The sequence below is a fragment of the Poecilia reticulata genome, chromosome 17, assembly GCF_904066995.2.
Source record: "Poecilia reticulata chromosome 17, P_reticulata-male-v2, whole genome shotgun sequence".
Taxonomy (NCBI): Eukaryota; Metazoa; Chordata; class Actinopteri; order Cyprinodontiformes; family Poeciliidae; genus Poecilia; species Poecilia reticulata.
The window spans coordinates 28293412-28318308 of record NC_088846.1 but is presented as its reverse complement, the minus strand read 5'-3'; the positions used below and the strand labels follow the sequence as shown (position 1 = coordinate 28318308).

The 24897-nt window shown below is 39.7% G+C and overlaps 1 protein-coding gene across 4 annotated transcripts in view; it reads left to right on the top strand.

Annotated features, from left to right (window-relative positions):
• Nucleotides 1–24897, top strand: part of esyt2a (extended synaptotagmin-like protein 2a) — a 48778-nt gene that overhangs the window by 10410 nt on the left and 13471 nt on the right. For all 4 annotated transcript variants that reach the window (XM_008434741.3, XM_008434740.3, XM_008434739.3 and 1 more), the window contains exons 3-9: nt 10985–11026; nt 11978–12112; nt 12819–12895; nt 13242–13314; nt 15320–15409; nt 20125–20180; nt 22229–22349. In XM_008434741.3, coding sequence (XP_008432963.2) covers nt 10985–11026; nt 11978–12112; nt 12819–12895; nt 13242–13314; nt 15320–15409; nt 20125–20180; nt 22229–22349 — 594 coding nt within the window. The remainder of the gene's footprint in view (nt 1–10984; nt 11027–11977; nt 12113–12818; nt 12896–13241; nt 13315–15319; nt 15410–20124; nt 20181–22228; nt 22350–24897) is intronic.

Below are 24897 nucleotides of genomic sequence, written 5' to 3'. Positions count from 1 at the left end.
GTGTTAACCTTGAAGGAAACAGTGAGTCTGTTTTCACAACCAGTAGTGGAGCAGTTTCCTCCTCCTCTTCCTCCTCTTCTTCCTCCTCCTCCTCATATGTGTGCACTGGTCTGACACGGCCTGGGTGGAGATCTCACGTTCTGAAGTGCCAAAGGGCTGGGCTGCTCTCTGCGCCGCTCTGCAGGAGGAATGGACACAATGTTAAAGCCTACAAGTGTTTAATCTGCACATTTTTGTCATCGTTTGAATTTGTAGAAAGAATATTTGTCTTTTTTTTTTTTAAAGTGAAACCACGCCTAAACAAAACAGTTTTTGTCCTTTAGCACCTCCCATGGTGTAGTACATCTAAAATATCAGTGTGTGAGAAATAGTAAATCTACTGAACAATCGTTTGCTTGTTGAAACAGATGGCCTTTTGTGTTGTGATACAGTGTGTCGCTGTTCATCCCTGGAGCCAAATAGGCTTAGTAATCCTTCCTGGGAGCTGGTTTCCATTTAAATCCATTCAAACTACCTTTAGCCTCAGGTGGAGAATCAGCCGGTCGCAGCGTTTAAGAAACAACCAGTATGACTAGAAGTGGAGAGATGATGATGACCTTAGATCAGTGTTTCTCAACCTTTTTCGGGCCAGCGCCCTCCTAGCCTTTATCCAGGTCCCTCACCGCCCCCCACCAAAGAATTTGTAGGCTACTTTGCACTGACAATTATTTTATCATTAATGTTACTATCATTATTGTAGATGTTTTGAATCGACACACCGATTATGTTTTCCCGTACACTTCAGCACGCCTTACGCGCCTTCACCTCGCGCACATAACGGGGTAAATGTAGCGAGTTTTGCCCTAAACGTATCGGCGTCTGGAGGAGGGGGGCTGGGGGGAAGCGAGCGTATGTTTCTACGCTTTTTCGTGAGGGGGGCGCCGATTTATGTTTTCGCATCCACCCGAATAATGTGTAGTTGCGCCCCTGCCCATGGCACTTCAACAATATTATTTTATCTTTCATCTGGAAATAGTGTCTGTTTATTCTTGCCATACAGTCTCTGTATTAATTATTGCTCGAAAGGTCTTGTCATACCAGTTTATTCCTCTTTACTTTAGTTTCTTAGTTTATTCTTGCATTTTGTTCTTTATTCATTTCCATTTAGTTTCTTTTGATTAATATTATCCTCTTTTGGTTTATTTCTGTGTCCACTTTAGTTTCTTTCCTGTTGCTAGATTTATTTGATCGTTTATTGACCATCAGTAATTTTCACTCATCACCTGCTGCGCCGCCTAATCATCATGTGTGTTGATTTTTCACTGTTCAGCGTCGGATTCTCTGTTTTTATGCCATAATTCACATCTATAGATGAAGCGGGCAAAACGGAGCGAAGAACGGAACGCTCCGTTTTGCCCGCTTCTCATGTTTCAGAGTTTTGCGCAATGTGCGCAGCGTTTTTTGTTGTTGTTGTTGTTTTTTTAAACTCCCTAAGGTGCAGGGCGGTCGGGAAACATCGATGGGGGAAAGGCAGACTGACATAAACCTTTTAAAACAACGGAAACAATTTCGGTATTCTGATTATTGAAATTTAAAAGTGCTGTGTTGTTCCATCACCCCCGTTTCATACCGGACCACTTACAGCACCGTGTTAACGGTATAAAATGAACGCTCTGTATCGTGATATCACCCATAGAGGGATTTCTTTATTTCTTTATTTAAATGGGTTAATTTTTCAGAGGGATACAAAGTGACATCGTGATTTTAGTAATTACATGTTTATAAGAGCGATTTTCTGTTGTCCTTCCATGGTAGCGGGCAGCTTTTAAACGGAAATAAAACACTTTTTAATATAAATTGCTGCGTTGACATGATCACAGAACTGCCAAAACATATGTAGCCTACATACCAGACAAAGTGAATCACAGCAGCGTCATCAGCCGGTGTAACGCTGAACTGATGCGGAGCGGAGCCAAGAAGCTAAAAACACTGAATAGAAGAAGAGCTGCCATCGGTACAGCTGCAGCCAAGCATGATTTAATGTTACACAATACAGTTTTACCAAGTTGCTCAAAGTCTAAACTGGTATTGTTGTGGATTTAAGGTGTAAAGTTTACCTTCGACCAAACGCCCCCCAAAGCCACCCCAGCGCCCCCCTTTTGTAAAAATGTCCGCCTGCGCCCCCTGCCGTCCTCTGAACGCCCCCTGGGGGGCGGTACCGCCCACGTTGAGAACCGCTACCTTAGATGATACGTGATTGAACAATGTTGATGAGCTGCATAAGCCGAAAGATTGAGATATTCTTTGCATTCTATTTGAAGTTTAAGTTTAGTTTTTTTTCTTTTCCTTTTAACTAAACTTTAAAAGTATGTTTTAATGAAGTAGATAAGCCTCAGAAAAGGGGTAATCTTCCCTAGCCCCCCTCCCCCCCTTTTTTTTTTAGAAAGAATCGCCACTTTATTATTTTTGTCAGTTGTTTTTGTTTATTTATTTTGAATACTTAATTGTCTTCCAGTTCTAGTGTTAAATGCTTGTTAGACATTAAAGTTCATGAATCATTGGGAGGGCAAACTTGAATTATTATGCCATTACTATCATGTTATTTGAAAATGATTTCAAAACAACAATATTGTCGTTTATGAACTTCAAGTATTAGCATGAAGCTAATTGAAAGTACTTGGAGTATTCGCTCTGCTTAGCGTTGAGTATTCAGATTAACCATCCATCCATCCATCCATCCATCCATCCATCCATCCATCCATCCATCCATCCATCCATCCATCCATCCATCCATCCATCCATCCATCCATCCATCCATCCATCCATCCATCCATCCATTCATTCATTTTCTTCCGCTTATCCGGGGTCGGGTCGTGGGGGCTGCAGCTTCAGAAGGGAGGCCCAGACTTCCCTCTCCCCAGCCACTTCTTCCAGCTCCTCCAGGAAGCTGCGAACCGCTCCAGTGAGAGCTGCAGATCACGATCTGATGAAGCCAACAGGACCACATCATCCGCAAAAAGCAGAGATGTGATCCTAAGGCCACCAAAACGGATCCCCTCAACACCTCGGCTCCGCCTAGAGAGTCCATGAAAGTAATGAACAGAATCGGTGGCAAAGGGCAGCCTTGGCGGAGTCCAACTCTCACCGGAAACGAACATGACTTACTGCCCGCAATGTGGACCAGACTCTGACACCGGTCATACAGGGACCTGACAGCCCGTATCAAAGGGCCCGGTACCCCATACTCCCGGAGTACCCCCCACAAGGCCTCCCGAGGGACACGGTCGAACGCCTTCTCCAAGTCCACAAAACACATGTAGACTGGTTGGCCGAACTCCCATGCACCCTCCAGGACCCTGCTGAGGGTGTAGAGCTGGTCCAGTGTTCCACAACCAGGACGATTAATCATGTAATCATTTAATACAGTAGCCATTATGAGTAAGATGAAAACTAAATGATTCTGATGTCAATAATAATGGTAACACTGATGCTAAAGTTAAGCTCATTTCACACAATAAACATGATATAAATATTTTTTTTTACTGTAAAGAAAGTGGAGATATGATATTTTTGCACCCCACAGGTATAACATGTTGTAGTGGGGATTGCATTAATGTGAAGTTGGGGGTTTTCAATGGTTACAATGGAGTCTTAATGGGATTATGTCCTGTATTTATTTGTTCATTGGCGAAAGCAAGTAAATGTTTGGCCTGGCATTGTTTCTGGAAAATGTCCTGCAGCATTAAACACAAAGTGATCACTTTAATAACAGCAGACTTCATCCAGTAAGGCATCAGTCAGAGCAGAAGGCCACTGTTCTTTCTTTGTGCGTTATTTTAAGCAGAATAATGAAAAGTCTGCATGTTAATATTTACATATTCTATTTTTTTAGATGTTTTTTTTTGGCTAATTCTCATTAAAAGTAGACATGGTTGTTTTTGTTGTTCTTTCATTGCTAATACCTGCATCATTGTGAAGAAGACGATGCCTCTTTCTTGTGTTTGGGTATTTTAATTGGCTTTTGTTTGGACTGATTGCATTTTAGATTGATGATTGGTATCTGGCTAGAATACTAGTTCACTTTCAGTTTTTAGCACAGATCATAGAAAAGACATGTTAGATTAAATGTTGATAGTAAATGAGTGATTTAAATTGATCAGTTTTGTATAGATTGGTGATCTGCAGGTCAGACACTCAAAAAACCTGTTCATGAAATGTATCAAAATTAGAAACTCCCCTTTTTTTTGCTTTGAAAAAGCATAAAAAACACTATTTTCTTCTTAATTCTGTTTGGTTTGGAGTTTGAATAATATCAAATAAATTATGCGTAACTTAAGTCAGTCTTTCTTTTCTCTTTCATTCTTTCTCTCCTTACCTTATTTTATACATATTGAGCTGGAGAGTGAAACTCTTTGAAGTTTTTCTACAGAACCAACTAAACCTCTTAAAGTTGCGTTTTCATCTTGAATTGATATGCTGCTATCTGATAATCTTATTATGCCGATGTATTTTTATCCTGTTAAAGAAAACCAAACTTAAGCCAGACTTGAGCCATCTGCTGCAGATGGATTGAAACACAAGCTCTTTTACAAAGATTGCAACATATTTAATGGGTTTGAATGTTAGTTTTACGGATTATAGTTTTGTAAATTGGGTGTCGACCTTGCTGCAGAAGTCCTCAGGTTTAAGAGTTGCTATTGCATTATCATGCAGCGGCTCAGATGACTTGCGTTGCAGCTTCGTTGCTCATGTTGAAATGAGGGTGTGTGCCATATTAAATTATTGTGAACTGCCTTCAATGTGATTGTTTACTCGGTGTTTTAACTGTGCAGGAATACTTTGATTTGAACCAGTAAAAAGTACAGGGGATTGTATTTGGCCAATGCCCAGTAGCCTGATTGTCTTGTGTCTCGCAAAAGTATTATTGCCTCTTGAACTTTCTTGAGTTGGTGCAGCAGACATGTGGAACGTGATGCAGTCAGTGGAAAGGACAGATGAAGTGGTTCAGATTCAGGTATATTAATGTTGGAATATCCTAGTCCTGAATCTGAGGCACAACCTTAAACTGATCTTCATGAATATTATCCTTCCAGTCTGACGGAGGGTGAGGTGTTTTGCAAGGAGGAGTGAACGATGATGTCAGTCTCTAGACTGCAACACAAGAAAATGCTTTCAACTCAAAGACTAAGAACATGTCTGTGCAATACTTCAGATTTTCATTTGTAAAAAAAAAAAAGAAAAAAGACTTGTTTAATTTCCTCCCACTTTACAGTGATGCTCTACTTTGTCTTTTAAAATCCCAATAAACTGAAGGGTGTGGCTGGAATGCAGCAAAGTCCAAAGGGTTTGAATACTTTTGCAAAGTACTGAAACCATGTTTTCATTAAGATATACTTATGTAAGTTTCACTGACTTGCAGCTGGAGTGTGAAAGGCTGTTTGATTTTTGTCCCGTTATTCCCTTCTGACAATCATAAGAACTCCCCAAATTATTGGGATTAAGGTAATCTTAATTTATGCTGTGTGTTAAGATCCAATCCGCTTGGAAGGACGTCTGCACCACTCCGATCTAAAATAGGGAATCATCAACATGTTGGATTGTCTTTGCATGATACTGTAGTGCGTTTTATCCGTGAGGACAAATGAGAACGCAGCCAGTTGAATGTGATCCTTAGCCAATCAGAAAGCGAGGCGAAGGAAACATGGCGGGAAATTCTAAATAAAAAAGACAATATAACTGTCACGAAGGCCCAGAAAGTCCAGTGAACTTTGCAGACACCTTTGTAACGTTATTTCTCTGTTAAACATAGAGAAAAACTATCGCCATTGCTTCTTCCCAGTCGGCCATGCTTGTTTACCCTGAACTCACGTTTGGTCTCGAGAGGTTTTGAGAGAGTTCCCGTCTGAATGTTGGTGAAGGAAATCGATTTGTGTGACTCAACACCACACAAACCAGTTAGATTCTTTTATTGTTGTGTTTGATCTCTTAGGTTTTTAAAATTGCCAGACAGTTGTAAAATCCGTGTGAACCAGGCGTAAGCAGAGCTTGTTCTGCCTTGGGAAGAGGGGATTTTTGTATTTTTACTCAACTCCTCCTTTCCTCTCGCTCTCAGATTTTGAGCTGGAGGTGTGGCTGAAATAAAGCGTAGGATTTCCACACAGCTGGTGCATAGCTGAAGCATGACTCTCATTAGAAGCACGAATGGAGATGCTCCAGCTTGCTGCTGATTGGCTGCCTAAAAGTCAGTCTTCAGTGAGTCATGTTTTTGTCTGAAGTCTGATCCTGTTTTTTTTTTTTTTTTTAAACTGAGGCTGGATAGAAAACAGCTCTGCGGATCAGAACCTGTGGAGGTCTGCGCTGCTGTGGGTGTGTTGCTGCAGGCATGAAACATGATCCAGAAATGCGTGTTTGTGCACTGCATCAGCGAGTTAAATGATGTAAGGACACATCGGATTATCCAGCTAACATTAAATCTGATGTCAGAATATAATTTAACACACAAACTGGAAGATTTACCAGTTAAATCAAGGATTATTTTTACAGTTTTAGTTACGTAAAACTGAGAAGATCAGTTGGTTTTTACTCGATCCAGAGTTATAATAAATAATTTTGGTTCTCCTGGTTGCCCCTTACTGAGAGAAACAGAAGTCCTAAAATGACCTCTTTCATTTTGAGTCTCTGGTTTTATGAGTTATTCGCGAAAAATAAATTGGTTCCCAGGTGACTCAAAGTAATAAACATTTGTTGTTGAATTTTTGCTCCCAGTTCTTGGAGCAGATGTGTTGTTTTTCTTGCTCTCTAACTCTAAAGCTTCACATTTGGTCATAAATTACAGGAGAAAAATAAACACATTTACATGTTGCTACCTGTTAAAGCCTGAAGAATGAAGCACGTGTTGAATCAAGCTGTATGGACTTCATCTGACTCGTCTTTTATTTTCACATTAAGCTCCTTAAGACAACAGTTTAGAACAACTTTAGCAGTAAAACCTCTCAGCTGTCATGTTCTGTATTTCTTTATCATCCTATCAAGTCATGGTAGAAGATTTAACAGCAGGTTTAGGTCTGGACTTGAAGTGCCTTTAGGCTTTTTAGCCATTCTTTTATAAAATTTGCTCCGTCAGAGACTATTGTCCCAATGTTGATACAGGTTGGTTGGGCCAAACTTCATCTGTCACACAGATCGCCTGATGTTTGACTCTAGAAAACCTCGATATGCAGAAGAGTCCTTGAGTGATTGCACTACTACTCCACCACCATGCTTCACAATTAGAGAAGGTACTTGAGTTGATTTTGAATTCGGTTCCCTTTATCCACAGAATCGATTCTAAAACTATCCTGATATAGCTTCAGTTGCAAGTCATGCTGCAAATTTACTTTAAAGACTGAATTTGATGGGATGAAAATGTGCAACTTTTGCAATTGTTTTTGTGATTTTAATTTTGCACTAATTTTGATTGCAAAATGTGTATTTTATGGTGATACGTTAGAAATATTTGCAAGGCATTTTGCAGTATTTCTTCCTTTTTAAATCCCTTCCAAACCTATGTATTAAAAAACAAGATCAGAAAAAAAGAAGCAGAGAGATTGCACACAAATGCTTTTATTCTTTAAAGAACTTAAATAGCTAAATTTCTGCCGCTCTCCATTTTGATTACGGACTACAAAATGACATCAAGAAATGCTGCCACTTTCATGTGGGAGTTAGCATCATAAAAACAAAATATTTTCTAGCGTTTTTGTAGAAAAGTAGTAATAAGCTGACGATTATGTGAAAAAATGCAAGAATCTGTTTATTTTACATGAGTTTCCGCGATCGGTGGATTGTGAAAACCTGGAGATACTGTTGAATATTTCTCCCCTATAAATACATTTGTGGGAAATGGTCATAAACCCTTTCCCACATTGGTCGGCCACAGCAGCTGCTGCTCAAAGGCTATTGCTGATATCCTTCCTCTTTGGCATTGTGTTAATAATCCTGCTATTAGAGTCTTCTGCTCCATATTTCCATCTTGAATCATCCAGAAACGGCAAATGAGGATCAAGTTTCCACATGACTTTTACAGTCAGGAAAAATCATTTCTGCATGTCCGTATTTGAAGTTCTTGCAGCTGTTTTCTGCATTTTCCTCTAAAAGCTGAATCATTTAGTCTTGTTTGCGCCTAAAATAAACCGTTTACTTTATGCCGCTGCTTGTCAGCTGCTGTTGTTTTAGCTTCAGTTTTTTGCTGTCTCATCTAACACTTCAGCCATGTACCTGAACCATTTCTCTTTATCTCAGAGACGGCTTGCTTGACAGATGGCTGAACCAACATTTCTGCAGCAGCTTCACCTCATGTTTAACCTTTAATAAACCTCCAGGAACACACACTGTGACAACACACAAGAATTTGTGTTTCATTTGCATATTTAGCTGCATTTTACCTCATGTTTGACTTCCCTGTGTTCCTGGAGTCAGTTGGATTTAATGAGAACTAATTATTTTCTTCTTCCTTTGGCTTTGTATGTTCAGGTCTGCTTGGCTTTTTGTGAAACATTCAGCTGTTTAGTGAGCTTTCCATCCGACTTCCTGATGCATAATTATTGCATAAATACCAAATTAGCAACAGTTACGTTTAGATTTTTTTTTACTTTCCAGGTGTTTTCCTTTACAAGTTCAACAAACTTGTATTATTTTTTATTCTATGCCATATGAATAGATTAAACTTTCTGTGCTTTCTTTGTTTACATCAGAATAAACTTGTCAGGCTAGTAAGTAATTTCTGAAATAATCACCATGTGATGATGATGATGTCATCATCAGTGTGAGTTTAAGTTTTGGATGCATGACTTTGTGCATGTGAGTCACTGCATGCGCTTCCTGATTGACCTCGTGTGTCGCTCTGGGTCACAGGAGCCTGTTGGCCTGAGAGGATTCATGCAGCAGCTTGTTTTATTTATATGTAAAGTAATTAAAGTCCAACCTGTATACTTACAGCCCAATTAACAGTTTTAAGTAGGTAAAAAAAAACCCCAGCAGATAATTAACTTTGTCTTTAGAAATATCAATCTTTAATTATGCTTCAAAGCCACTTTTCATAAAAATCTTTTTTCTGTTCATTAACAAAGATGATTGAGACATTTTGTGATTTTTACCTTTTACTACGCTTTACACCTCAGAAAAAAAATACAGTTACAAAACAATTAGGGCTGAAACAATTAATCTGATTAATCGAAATGAAATAATTAAGCCACATACATGCACATACATACATTTTGCATTTAAGCTGAAAACGCCTTTGTCTGTTAACATATTTCATCCAAAACTACTCAAGTGGCATAGTTTAATCCTTATCTGATTCAGATTCACTGAATGTGTGCTATTTTATTTCAGTTTAGGCGATAAAATATTAATTTTCTTCGATATAAAAGGGGTTTGAATTATTTGTTTATATGCATCTTTTTATGTATTCCTAATGTTGTGCAAAAAAGAAAAGAAACTTAACTGGTTAAATAAAAAATCTGCTGACTGTGCCCATTTGTTTTTCTTATACAATATCTATCATCACCAGAATGATGGATTATTAATATAATCATTACTGGCAGCTTTAAGAACAATTATCCTTGATCATTTCTGTTGAAAATCCCAGAAAGAAGATGGAAATAACTTTCGGTTATTAATATAAAACATTGATATGTCGTCTGTCTGAGCTGAATGCTGAAGTGAGGACAGAAAAGCCCAGCTGCATCTCGCACTGATGTGTGGAGATGTTGGGCGGGGTGCTTTAAATAAATTTAATTTTTCTTCTCACTTATAAACATAAACTTGTGCAGACTCCTGTCAGAGTGTGTGTGTTATGTAACAGCCGTGTCGCTCCTGGCTGTCGGCTGCAGCTCTGCCGCTGCTGCACAGGCAGCCTGTCACACTCTGGAAGCGTGATCAGCCTGTCTCAGTTGTCACAGATATCCCACAAGCCCCGGCGCTGAACCTCAATGTTTGTTTTTGGGAGGGCTCTAGCTGTCAACTGAGCATCAGGGCTCTACATACCACAATAAAACCTCCTGGTTAGGATTTGGATTTTACTTTTAAATTCTAGGGAAAGGAGAGAATATTTTTTGTGGAATAGCTAAATCATCATCAACTAAGATGCTGCGTAATTCTGTGTTTTTGGAGTTCACCTCAGCGACTGACCTTTGGAGAGGTCAGTCGCTGACAAAAGGTAAACAAAAGGTTTATTGTTAGTCATCACAGCAAAAACTTTTAAAATAATGTCTTCATTGGATGACATTTTTGATTTTAGTTGAAAACATTGACCTGCAAATAGTGTTGAAGGGGCAGGGGAATATATTGAAAATAAATAATATTGGTAAATATCGGCCATAATAGCAATAATATCAGATATCAGCTTAGATTTTCATATCGGTACATCCCTGCTTTTATATTCAGCATGTTTTCTTCTTTAAACAGATGTGATTTTCTTTAAATGATTGTTTAAAACCTCTTTATGTTACAAAAACACAGATTTCACATTAACCATCCGAACATATGAAATATAGTTTACCACACAGATTTTTTTAAATATTACTGTAATAATTGCAGATTGGTGGTTTTGGGATTTATTGACGATGTAACATCGTTTGGGAAACATATTTTTAAAAATGCATCGTAAAATCTGTGATTTTAGTAAAAATGCTGCTGGCAACTTAAAACTTTTACAATATTCTCTGCTTCAAATGTTGCTTAGTCAGGTCAGTGGTGGGGCATTTTAACGTTTTAGCGTTTGGACTGCTGAACTGATACGGATCGGGTGCATTAGTTCACCTCCAGCAGGAGGGAAACCGTCCTCAAAACGTCTGGAGTGTGTCAGATTGTCTGGAACAGATGTTGGTGCCAGATGTGAACAGAGTCACTGTGTCTTGGGACTCAGATGAGTTCAGCAAATATTGACAGAGACTTTAAAGAGTTGAGGTCCAGTAAGGACCAGCAGTTCACTGATTCTAGCTTTAACCTTTCTGTTTCCTTCCAGGTTCATTATCCAGATGTGGAGCGAGTCGAGTGGCTCAATAAGGTACCGATAGAAGCTTCTGCTGTTGTTTTTTTGTTTCCAGCACACACAGACATCCACCAGTTACTCCTCATCATCTCTTATTAGCAAGCCAAAGTGGTGAGAGAGGGTTTAAAAAGGGATCCGAACCTGGAGCCCTGAGGGACCCCGTCCCAGTTACAGACATGAGAATCTGATCAGCTCCTGGAAGAGATTCGCTGACCGTCACTGTTTGTTTCCAGAATATTCCATGATCACCACCCAAACACTCAAATTGATGCTAAATTATACATGTTGTGTAAGCACTCGGAGATTTCCAGGACCTTTAAAAGGTGATCTGTGCTCCTTAAATCACACCATTAGCAGAAGTTACCTGAGATGTTCCTGCAGGATGACAGAGTGTGGACTGGGAGAACTTCAGTGTTCACGATTTAGCTGTTTTTCTTCTTCCACCCAATAAGTGCAGACGTGCTTTAGAACCTTAAGCACTAAAACTTTCTATCAGTAACATTATTGGACTCGTCCATGTATTTATTATGAAAGGTTTAGGTGCAAACTGCACGATGAAAGGTATTAAAACAAATGAAATTTGACAACTTATTTTATAAATGCCAAAGTAAAGAAATCAGCAAAGCACTTAGAAACATACAAAGTTTTGCTGAAGTGTTCACACTGCTTGCAGTTTTCCACTTTTTGTCTTGTTAAATCTGTAAGCTTTGATCTATTTGATTAGGATTTTATGTAACAGACCAAAACAATACTGCGCATGAATGCAAAAGAAGAAAATGGCACATTAAGAAGCTGCTGTGCATATTGTTTAGCGCCTGCTACTTACTGTGGAGCTTCTGTTTGTTGTGGAAGAAAAGAAACATGTGACTGAGAATCAATGGGGTGGAATGGGATTGCATGTGAATATTTGGGCTGAAGAAAAGTTCTTCCTGAGTTAATTTTCCTTTTCTCTCTGCTTTGCTTCAGACGGTGAAGCAGATGTGGCCGTTCATCTCCCAGTTTGTGGACAAACTGTTCAGGGAGACCATCGAGCCGGCTGTGCAGGGAGCCAACCCCCATCTCAGCACCTTCTGCTTCACCAAGATCGACATGGGAGACAAGGTAGGCAGAAAACAGGCAGGCTTCAAAACATCGGAGTCACCACTCTGCTCACTGATTCCAGTTGATATCACCCTGAAGCGAAAGCTTTGTTTCTCCTCTGTGGTTTTGTGAGGTTCATGTCAGTCGTCAGAATCTTATTTGCAGCTGAATAAAGTTTTATTACATCAGATTTATAGCTCATACCCTCAGATTCTTTTTGATTTTTATACAATATAATCAGTAGAAAACATAAACTGGATATTAACATTTCTGATTTCTATGCAATACAGCGAGCTGTTTCTATGTTTTTCTTACATTTTTCATACATTACTTCATATAGAGCTGAATTATTCTGTGCTCTGATCTGCAGAACCAAAGATCTTATTTTTCTTCTGACTTTCTTGATTTTTTTTCCCCCTCTCTGTATTCAAAACATCAGAGAAGATTAAAGGCATTCCAGCGGTCTGCACAGACTTTGAATTGTTTCTTATATTAAAATAAATAGCAACTGTTTCAAATCTTCAGTAGCTGTTCAATCTTTCTGTTGCTGCATTTCTATTTTTATGTGTTTTGTGCTCCTGAACGTTAGAAGCTTTCAGAAGCAGACTCTCTTTAAGAAAAGCTGCTGATTATTCACCTGAGCTGAGAACTGCTCCTCACATCTGAGAAATAATTTGCTCACTTTCACCTTTTTGTTTTCTCTTTGTGTCTCTTTGTGCGTGTGCAGCCGCTCAGAGTGAACGGGGTGAAGGTTTACACAGAAAATGTGGACAAGAGGCAGGTCATCATGGACCTGCAGATCAGGTAGTTCTCCCTCCTACACTCACAAACTCACCATGATGCTGCAGGCACAAGATTTTATTTTGCTTTGGTAATTTTAACAGCAGAAATGCAGATCCTTACAACCTAAACAGAACATCAATCCCAATAAATTTAGATTAAAGTCTGCTTGGTGTAGAATCAAAGGCCAGTAGGGCTGAACTTATATGACATGAAACAAAAGTGAAGGCAACACTTCTTTCACTAATAACAACTATTTTTGCTTTTTGTTATCTCTGTTAAAAAAGCACAGCATATCTATTTCCCTTAGCTACTGTTTTCTCTATTAACAGGTTTAATTTGCTCATTTTTCTCCCATTTTTATTTTTAGTTTTGTTGGTAACACGGAAATCGACGTCGACATCAAGAAGTTTTACTGCAGGGCTGGAATCAAAAGCATACAGGTATGATTGATTTGTTTTTAAAAGTTCACATTAACATTTACCCAAAGTCTCTATAAATAACTCAGAAATCACAGTTTACATCAAAGAAAAGTTCATTTTGTTGTGAAACGTCAAATATATTTAAGAGAAAAGGTTCCTACACAGTTTTTAAATATAATGAATCTTAAACAGGGAAGTAGAAAATGAACTGTTAATATTTTCAGTCAACATGATAAATATTTGTAGTTCTACAGAGAGAAAAGATGCTCTTAAGTCATTTTTTCCTTTGACTATAACATGTTAATTTTGATTAATTAATAACATAGGGGGCTGCACGGTGGGGCAGTTGGTAGAGCTGTTGCCTTGCAGCAAGAAGGTTCTGGGTTCGATTCCCATCCCCGGTCTTTCTGCATGGAGTTTGCATGTTCTCCATGCAGAAATGGTGGGTTTTCTCCGGGTACCCCGGCCTCTCCAAATTGTCCCTAGGTGTGAGAGTGTGTGTGCATGGTTGTGTGTCTCTGTGTTGCCCTGCGACAGACTGGCGACCTGTCCAGGGTGACCCCCCCCCTCGCCCGGAACGTCAGCTGGAGAGGCACCAGCGACCCTCCCGACCCCATTAGGGACACGGGATGGATAATTACATAGGTTTTGACTCATTCAAAATATTTTTTTACACAAAAGTTTACGTTTGTATTTGTGTGTTTCTGGTACGCCCATAAATCTGACGCACAAGCAACATCCACAAATGACAGCAATGGACGACAAAGCACTTTCCACCGATATAAATAATAGATCAAAAACAATAAATATCTTTGTTGTTGAGCTCATATGTATACTTATTCAGAAGTGTAGCAGAAAAAAGAGTTTTTGAATTGAAAGTAATTGTTTAGTTTTTGATTAGAATTGAGTCGCATCACTAATTTTTAAGTTTAAAACTAAAACTATGTTCTGCCTTGTATCTGCTCAGTCTGCTGGCCCACATTACTCGTGTTGTCAGTCAGACAGGACTGTGCTCTGCTTCATTCCTTTAGCTGTGACCCCTGCAATAATCTGTGACCCCCTCAGGGAGAATTTTACATAATGTGTTGACTCGCGTCTGATAAAGCAGACGTTATCCACTCAGCCGCTGGCATGCGATCAGGCCATGTTTGCTGTTCAGAGATCAGCGGGGAGAAGAGAAACTGCCGCTTCTCAGCAGCTCAGTCAGTGTCTGCCTCTTATGTTCATTTCACAGCTGCAATGAAAGTTTCTATGAATGCTTTTCATCGCCTGTCAAACTTGACTGGATTATTCTCAGCATAAGAATAAGCCATGAGTCATTATTTTTCTTCACTTGTGTCGCGTCTTTTATTTAGACTTCTCCTCCGTCCCGGTGGGACTGCATTATAGGTTGCACATTATTTATAAAGCGCCCTCTTTCAGGCAGCAGTGGGCTGCAGGAGGAAACGGACATAAACAAAACTAATGCCTATCTTCAATCTTCTTCACCAGACTGATTTTGATGAGCAAAGTGCTCTTTGATTGCTCAGAGCAAGAAGCTATGTCCAAATTTGGTGCTGCAGACATGCAGTCTACATGTCTGAGGTTTGACTCAGAGCAGCAGGAAGAAAAAAATACCCCACAATGCCCCTGGTTTGGTTTCTTGCTGTCAGACTTTGAAAGTTAATAAACTGTTGCAAAGAATATGTGAATTATCTGAGAAATGGACGCCGATAAAGCCACAGACAAAGTACAAAGAAGGGAACAAAAAAGGGGATGTTTTATATTTCCAGCTTCGTAAAGAATTATCTGTGTTGCTGCAGTTTTTGGTAAAATATATATCAATATTTGAACCAGCAAAAGCAGTTCAGATGCAACACGTCTCACTCTACAATCTGCTCCAATAAAACCTTTACAAGGGAAATAAACTTAATTCAGACTGTAGAGAGCAATTTATTGTACGTAGGACTTATGTTCTCCAGAAGTCAACAGTATTTGATGATAATTCCTGAGCAGAAACAGTTTGTTGATGTTCTGTTGTCTGCAGCTTCATGGCGTGCTGAGGGTGGTGATGGAGCCTCTCCTGGGGGACATCCCTCTGATCGGAGCCCTGTCCGTCTTTTTCCTCAAAAAACCTGTGAGTACTTCGATTCCTCCTCTCAGACTTTGATAACTTTCACTTTGACAGAGTTTAAATAACATTGTGATGCTCCCTCCCTCAAGTTGAAAGGAGTTAACATATTGTTTGACCACTTTTGGACACAGATTTACCAAAAAAGGATGAATTTTCCTTTAACGTTTGCTGTCTTTTTGGAGGAGGCTGAACTCGACTTGAGTCTCTTCTTCTCCATCTTTTCTTTATCTGTGTCCTCACTTCCTGACTGCAGTCTTCCTTCCTGTGGTCCAGAACGGTTTATCTTCCTGATCCAGACTTTGATAGAAGCACCCAGAGGAAAACAAGCATCATCAAGATGCTCTAAACACAAACAAGAAATTATCCCATCATCTCATCATCCAACAGTAGAAACATCAAGTTAGGAGCCGCTTGGAGATTTTTTTTCCCCCTTCTTTTATGAAATTTAACCTACATTTTATCTGTTTTTTTTGTTTTTCTGGGTTCTAAATGTTTTGCGATAATCAGAGTATGATTACACACGATTCACACATATAGTTGCTCATATGAAGTTTTCTGCTAAAATCAACAGTTTTTTCACACTCTGCTCATAATAACACCTTCAGCTGATGAAACTGTGCACCAGTGTGAGTTTCAGCAGATTGCACTCATGCAATACGCTGAATGTGAGATTTAGTGCTCGTCATATACTGCCACTGGACTCATCTCTCTGAGACTTTTCCAAACTTGCAGCAAAGCCACAAAACTGCAGTTTTAGATTTGAACACTAAGGATGCAAGAACAGTTTCAGTCCAGATGATGACTGTAAAGCCTCAATCAACACATTCAGCAATGGAGCCAATTATGTTTTCAGTTTCAGTTTATTTATCTACTCTTTGCTCTTTTCTTCTGAAGAAATATTACTCAAACCCTTTCATCTTTAAAAAAAAAAAAACAACAACCGGTAGCTGATGTTCCATCATCAGTCTGAAGCACAAGCCGTCAGCCACAGTGCAGTGTTGCTGGTTTGTGGGTGTTGTTTCTTCCTCCCTGCTCCACCCTGTGAGCCTGGTGAGTTGTGACAGGATGCTGAGCTTTCGGTATTACAGCTGTGGTGTGACAGCGACTCACCAACCGTCTCGTTGGTTTAACCAGTTTATCTGTTATTGTACCATCCATTTTCTTGACACCCTTGTCCTTCAGTGGGGTCGGGAGGGTTGCTGCTGGCGTACCGGGCGAGAGGCGGGGTCACCCTGGACAGGTCGCCAGTCTGGCACAGACACACAACCATGCACACACACACTCACACCTAGGGGCAATTTGGAGAGGCCAATTAACCTGACAGTCATGTTTTTGGACTGTGGGAGGAAACCGGAGTACCCAGAGAAAACCCACACATGCACAGGGAGAACATGCAAACTCCATGCAGAAAAGACCGGGACTGGGAATCGAACCCAGAACCTTCTTGCTGCAAGGCAACAGCTCTACCAACTGCACCACTGTGCAGCCCTGTTATTGTACCAATGGACATCATGTTAAGTTGTCAGATTTGGTTATAGAAAAACAATGTAACATGGAACATCTGTCAAATGCTAATGTTCCCTCTCAACCTGAGAGGTTTCTGCACCTCCATCACCACTTTGCCTTTCTGCAGAGGTGGAAACTGAATGATTTATTATTATTTTTAAACCATGCATTAGCTTGTGGACTCTGAAGAAGTTTGGACACAATATGTAAAATCTTGATCTTTTTCACTAGTCATTGTGAAATTATTCTAAATTATGAAGCTATTGGTTTTGATTATTATAAGGATTATAATCCTAATCCTAAAGATGTTCAGTTGACTCAATTGGGGACCAAAATTACTACATTTGTTACATTTTCAGCTGTTGCGGTTCAAACCAACCAAACCCTTTGAGCAACCCGTTCCCCTCCTCGCCTGTGGGGGGCGCTGCACCAAAAACAGAATCGCTCTCCAGCCTAATTTGGTCTGTTTCCATCTTCTGGTTTGGAACGAATCAATCAAGCAACGCAAAGATAATTTCACCAGATTGTGACGCCAAGCATGGCTGTAATAAGTTAAATGTAGAAATTACAAACTAGCATGGAGGACACATCTCAGAAAAATTTAGATTTCTCTCCCACAATCTGGAGGTCTGGATTTAGAGTCTTGTGCCTCTGGTAAGGCACAGACCTGGCAGTGGATGGTGAAGTTTGCTACATCTGAACGTATTCAGCTGATGTGCTTCCATCTCCCCTTCAGTGCATTAGCTCTTTGTTGGAAAAGTCAAAAGCCACCTCAAGCAAACATCATTTTTTTTATTCCTTATTTCCAAAACTGAGGAAGTGATTTTGAATTTTGCCGTTTCCATCAACCTTTCCTAATGCAACACTTAATAAAAATAAACATTTGGTGGAAACACAGCGACTGTCATCTGCTTTCACTGTTAAAGTGAAGCCTGCTGCAGTTTTAACATGTCCTGGAAAAACCCAGCCCCACTGCCCTGCAGAATCCATCCATGGTTCTGGTTATATTTGACTGAGACTGCCTGTCTGGGCCTGACGTGAACGGGTCGCTAGCTGTAGTATTTCCTCTGCCGTTCTGTGGAATCCCCCATCTGTTTTCTCCTCTTCCTGAGCCAGTCTGGGTTTGCTGCGCTGTGGTGAAGCCGGCCTACTTCTAAAACCACAGATTCATGCCAGCTAGTGTAATTTTTCTCTACAGCAAGATAGAAGCAAACACTGGCAGGCTTTTACACACTTACAATTCTTTGTGACAGTGAAGCTTTTAAAGCTTCACCGTCTCTTATCTCTGAACTGACACACATTCAGACTTCTCACTCTTATCTCTCACAACATAATCAGACAGCCGATAAAGCATGAGGTTCTGTATTATTAGGTCTCGCAACAAAAATGCCAACAATGTCACCTGACTCACACTCCTGTTAGGGTCGGTTCACCGGTTCTGAATTGAACCAGGAACCGAATTACAGCCTGGTGGCTGAAACACTGCAGGCCTGCTCTGGAGTTTGCTTTTCAAATTTGGAAAAAAAAATGGAGAAAAGGGGTCAGTATGGGTAGATGGTTCATTCTGCGTGATTCCACTGCAGCTTTGCAAAATATATTCATTTATAAACAGCTGAAAAAGCACCTCATGCTACCAAGAAAACCTATTAAAAACGTGAAATTTTTTTAGATATTGGCGTTTTTCAATCAAGCAGATTAACTTTTGTAATTCCAATATTGCAGAGTTAATATGGTCAATGGAAACTCAGATACTGTTCAGTTTAAATCTGGAGTTTTTGGATCCATCAGGCGTGTAGTTCTGGTGTTTTCTGTCTTATTTTGCTGAACCACACCTGAAGCCAGATTTAGGTTTTGTACCTTCCTGTTTTAGTTTTCTTTTGCAGATTTTTTTTTTTTCCTCTGGCATTTCTTACCTGAAATGATATCTGCATTGTTCCAAACTGAGTCTTGATGAGTTTGCAGCAGACAGTCCTCTGGATGCAGGCGTGTCAGGCGTGTCTGCGGTAATTTGTCTGTTTCACTGCCAGGGTTCCCTGGGAAGGGCGATCACTTTTCTCTGAACCCGTCACTCGAACTGAAACCTGGAAAAGGTGGAGCAGAGGAAGAACTTATTGTTTGCTGTTAATCTTTTTCTTTTCTTCAAACGGGTCACTTTCCCCCTGCAGGATTTCATCCAGTCCTCCTCCCCAGATGACCCAGTTTAGGTTCCTATAAAGGCCCAGTAACTGGGTTAGAGAAGCAGGTTAATGAGCTGCTCTGAACAAGATGGCAGCCGTTTAAACACCTTTGTTTTGTGCAGAGTGTGGGATCACGTTGCAGCTTTTCAGCTTTTGGTTTCATCATCAGAGATAATTGGCAACGTGTGATGCAAACGAGAACAAGCTGGAGCCGCACCTAAGTTAAAGTTCTGTCAGAGTTAAACCCAGTTTTTCTCCGCAGCTGTTGAGGTGTGTCCGGATTTTATAGGCAGGATTTATAGATCTGGATGAAGTTTTGGGGGTTTTCAACTTGCTAAAGAGAATTAAACCTCCAGCTGAACTTGATGAGGATTTTTAGTCCCACCTTCTGAACCTTTCAGAAGAAATGACATTATTGTTACGCCGATCTTTATTTTAACTTCTCGTCATAGTTTTACTAACATCTGCAGACGGAGCTGGATTTACCCTTCATCGTGTGCTTCCTGTCTGTGAACCTGAGCTGCCCTGCTGCACTGATTAGCACATCGATCGAATTAAAAGCTTGGCTCCTCAGCTGCTGCTTGCTGACTCACTGCAGGCAGCGAGGAGCTGAGGAGAAATCTCCCTCAAATCAACTTTCACTCTCGATCAAATAGTGTCTCGGTTTATACATGCAGCAGCTCTGTTTGGTTTTTACAGGCACTCAAGTTTAAAGAGTAAAAGCTTGTTAAACCTCTTATATACATCAGGTTGCCAGATATTTCTGCACTCAAGCCTGCAGAACTTTGATACAATCTGAAATGTAGGACAAAGTAACGTCAAATATTGTTGTATTTATTAGAACTTTAGTATCTTGAGCTTTATGTGGAACTGAATGTGTGAATCAATAATCCTAACCTGCACAAACTATTATAGATGCATTTAATTATTATGTTATATACTTGGAAAATGTTTCCTCTGTATCTTTTCCTGATTTTTGTGGCCATTATTTTTTATTTTATCAAATTAAACTGATGCTGACTTTCTGTCTTCCAGCTGTTGGACATCAACTGGACGGGACTCACGAACATGTTGGACATTCCAGGTGTTGAGTAAGTGAACATCTGTCCTAACAGCCATCCTGCTGTTTGACCAAAGGGGGCAGCACTGAGGCGGTTTTAGGCAAAAATAATGCAAAACTAAACAAATTTACACAAAAATGTTTACTATGATAGAACCCTAAATACCTATTTAGACTTTATCTGTTTGCTCCAAAGCAGCAGAGAGAGCAGCTCTGTAGCTCACCTTAAGGAAATATATCTTTACAACTCAATGTTTTTGTGTGATTATTATTATTTAGTAATAAACTCCAAAACCTCCACAGTGAGAGGCTACTTTTAGCTTTCTATTCTTTGTGAGTAAATAACCTTCAAGTATTTAAAAAAACTGAAGGTTTGTCCTGATTATGCTAAACACATTAACTAAAGCCTCATTTCATTCGCACGCCTTAGTCTCTCACACCTCCTGATGTACATTAGGTGTCAATCCGAAACCCGATCATCTGGTCGCTCTGCTGGACATGCAAGCTGTGGGGAAAGCGGGTATTCAGGAGAGGTCCCACCCACTCACACAGAGATGCTGGAGGGCAGGAGGCAGCGCTCCAAACCTGGAAATTACCTCATAGCTGCATCAACATGTGGTTGGGAAATGGAAGGACGTATTACGGCCCTTTTATATTATATATCCAAATTTGTGGATGCATGGCTGACATCCATGCTGCATAATGCGAGGTTCTGTCGTACTTCATGCAAACCTTTCATGCAAACCTGAAAAATGACCGGCGGACGGTTTGTTTATGCGTTTTTTTCCAAATTTTGAGAAAGATGAATTTACCCCTAAAGCAGCAGAAGGTTGCTGTGAGTGAGACGTCGTCCCTGCGTAGACCTGTGTTTGTTTTCCTCTGTTTACTGTTTGTTTTCAGGCAGAGATTCGCTCTGAAAGACTCCACCCAGTGAAATGTTGTTTCACTTGTTGAACTGGTTGGAGGAAGTCACTTGCTGCGTGTTTATTTGTGTGTGTGTGTGTGTGTGTGTGTGTGTGTTGCACTTTGTGCTTTGATCAGCCCTCGCCCCACCCTCCTACTCCTCCCCATGCGTGTGTAAAGCCATGTTCACTAAATAACATTTCATCCCCAAAAGATAAAAAATGTGATATTCATGTCTATAATGGAGAAAATGATGAGATACTTGAAAATATCAATGCTTATGAATGCATGGAGAGGATGCAGAATTTTGTAAAAAATATTTCCAAAATTTGTAAATATTTTGTCTGAAAATATTTAGTACTTCATTTAGTAATTATAGTGTTATGATACTTTTTAAAAATTATATTTGTATTTTGTTTTTGGTGCAAACTGACCCATATTAATCCACTGCAGTGGGAAACTTTAGGAGTTCAGAGGCAGGATTCTGCTGCCACCTAGAGGAAAACTGGCGAAATGTCAGGAGATGGTTTGTGAAATACATATTAACGTTGTAGCTCAGTAAATTAGAATATATATATACTAATTTGACAAAATAAGCAACATTTTTAATTAAAAAAACTTTTTTTGTTGCTGAATTATTGAATAGATAGGCATATGAGGTCACCAACATGAATACTTATTGTTTTTAATCTGTTATTTACCATCAGATTGGTGCAAATTGCTGCTATAAATTAAAAATAAATTTCCAAGCCTCTATTTCTTGAAATGGGTCATTACAGCTAATCCACCAACAAATAACACTAATTTAGTAATCAGATGTTAATTTAGAGCATACAAACTCCATGCAGAAAAAACCCAGGACCACTCAGCTCACAGTTACAGCTAGGTTTAATATTATATAAAATCATAAATAAAATGATTTGTAATGCAGAAATGTCAGTTAACTGAATCGTTTGTCCTTTTACTGCAGAATAGATGCACTCAGTCCTTGGTTGGGGCTCCTTTTGCCTGAATGTCAGCATGATAGTAGCCTGGCATGGAGGCGATCTGCTAAGTTGTTAATGATTGTCCAATAATGTTGTTAAATAAACTAGATTATCTATTTTTTTTTGCAACAAGTAAATTTTTTTTCTACTCAAATCTTACTTAATTTTCTGTCCGTTTCTGTGCCTGCAGTGGTTTGTGTGACGGCCTCATCCAGGACATCATCTACAGCTACCTGGTTCTGCCGAACCGTCTCAACATCCCTCTGGTGGGAGCGGCTGAGCTGGCCAGGATCCGCTTCCCCATTCCAGAGGTACCACTCACTCTTAGCCAGGGAAACTCTCCTGGTACACACAGTTCTTCTACGCTCTGGATCCGAAATGTCAAATAGCATCTAATTTTTGATACAGGCACACAGATAAGGATGCGAGTCATAAACTGAAAAGTTAATATAAAGTTGATTGTTTTTTTTGTTTTTTTCGTAAAATCTGAGTTTTGTTTTGTAAGAGTGCCATCATATGGTTTTTCCATACCATAAAGGGATAAGTTTAAAAGATGGCTCAGTTAAAAAAAAAAGATAAAATTTCAACATTATTTTTGTCAGTTGTTTTAAATAATAGACATAAAATTGTGTTTTTCTCACATAATTAACCTTAACCATTTATAAAATACAACAAAACACAAAAGAAAAGAAAAATAAAATATGCAAAGAATAAAATATGAGTAACATTTAATTCCCCATGAATGGGGAGGTGTGTGGAAGTGTGTGTGGTTGCTCATCGGTAATTTTTGGTTGAGAGGTTGACGCTGCTTCGCCATTAAGGTAAAACTTTAAGGAGTTTAAGTGTTTATATTTCATAACAAAGCCACATAAAGTTGATTTCGCACCCCAAATCGGATCCTGTTTGAGTCGCTTCTTTTTCCCATTCTGCTATGCCCCCGCCATCTTTATTTCTGTATCAACTGGCTCCTCTTAGGGACCAGCATGTCCCTCTGCTGGACAAAACCAAACTACAAGAATAGAAGATGTTATTTGTTAATCTACTGGAACTAATTTCAATTAAATAAAACATTACTAGATTGTTACCAGACAACATTAATGTAGGTACATCTTCAACTACTCCGTTTTAGGCAAAGATTGACCTCTGACCTCTGTGGAATGACCCACAGTCACAATGTCAGAGGACAATGTGGAAACTGAAAGCAAATTATCTAAAAATGTATGAACCGGATTCCAAAAAAGTTGGGACACTAAACAAATTGTGAATAAAAACTGAATGCAATGATGTGGAGGTTCCAACATCTAATATTTTATTCTCAATAGAACATACATGGCCGATCCAAACTTTAAACTGAGAGAATGTATCATTTTAAGGGAAAAATATGTTGCTTCAAAATTTCATGACGTCAACAAATCCCAAAAAAGTTGGGACAAGGCCATTTTTACCACTGTGTGGCGTCTCCCCTTCTTCTTCCAACACTCAACAGTCGTCTGGGGACAGAGGAGACCAATTTCTCCAGTTTAGAAATGGGAATGCTCTCCATTCATGTTTACTACAGGCCTCTAACTGTCCAATAGTCTTGGGCCTTCTTTGTCGCACCTTCCTCTTTATGATGCGCCAAATGTTCTCTATAGGTGAAAGATCTGGACTGCAGGCTGGACATTTCAGGACCCGGATCCTTCTCCTACGTAGCCATGATGTTGTGATTGCTGCAGAATGTGATCTGGCATCATCTTGTTGAAAAATGCAGGATCTTCCCTGAAAGAGATGACGACGTCTAGATGGGAGCATATTGTTCTAGAACCTGAACATAGTTCTCTACATTAATGGAGCCTTTCCAGACATGCAAGCTGCCCAGGCCACCAGCACTCATGCAACCCCAGACCATCAGTGATGCAGCTTCTGAACGGAGCGTTGATAACAACTTGGGTTTTCCTTGTCCTCTCTGGTCCGGATGACATGGCGTCCCAGTGTCCATAAAGAACTTCAAACCGTGACTCATCTGACCACAGAACAGTCATCCATTTTGCCTCACTCCATTTTAAATGACTCTTGGACCAGTGCAAACGGCTGAGCTTGTGGAGCTTAGAAATGGCTTCCTCTTTGCATTGTAGAGTTTCAGCTGGCAGCAGCTGATGGCACGGTGGATTGTGTTCACTGACGATGCTTTCTGAAAGTATTCCTGAGCCCATGTTGTTATTTCCTTGACAGTGACATTCCTGTTTGAGGTACAGAGACGCTTAAGGGCCCAGAGATCACAATCATCTAGTAGAGCTTTACGGCCTTGACCCTTACGAACAGCTATTGTTCCAGTTTCTCTGAATCTGTTGATGATGTTATGTACGGTTGATGATGATAACTTAAAAGTCTTTGCTATTTTACGCTGGGTAACACCATCCCGGTATTGCTGCACTAACTTTCTGCGCAACAATGGTGGAATTGGTGATCCTCTTACCATCTTGGCTTCAGAGAGACACTGACACTCTAATGAAGCTTTTTATACCCAATCATGTTGTCGATTGACCTAATTAGTGTTAATTGGTCTCCCGGCTGTTTGTTATATGTTCAATTTCCTTTTTCCAGCCACTGATTGCTACTTGTCCCAACTTTTTTGGGATCTGAAGACACTGTGAAATTTTGAATCAACATATTTTTCCTTTAAAATGTTACATTTACTCAGATTAAACTTTTGATCTGCCATCCATGTTCTATTACGAATAAAATATCAACATTCGCCATCTCCACATCATTGCATTCAGTTTTTATTCACAATTTGTTTAGTGTCCCAACTTTTTTGGAATCCGGTTTGTAGTAGGTTACACGCTTAATGCATTTGAGAACTACTTTTCTTCTGTCTTT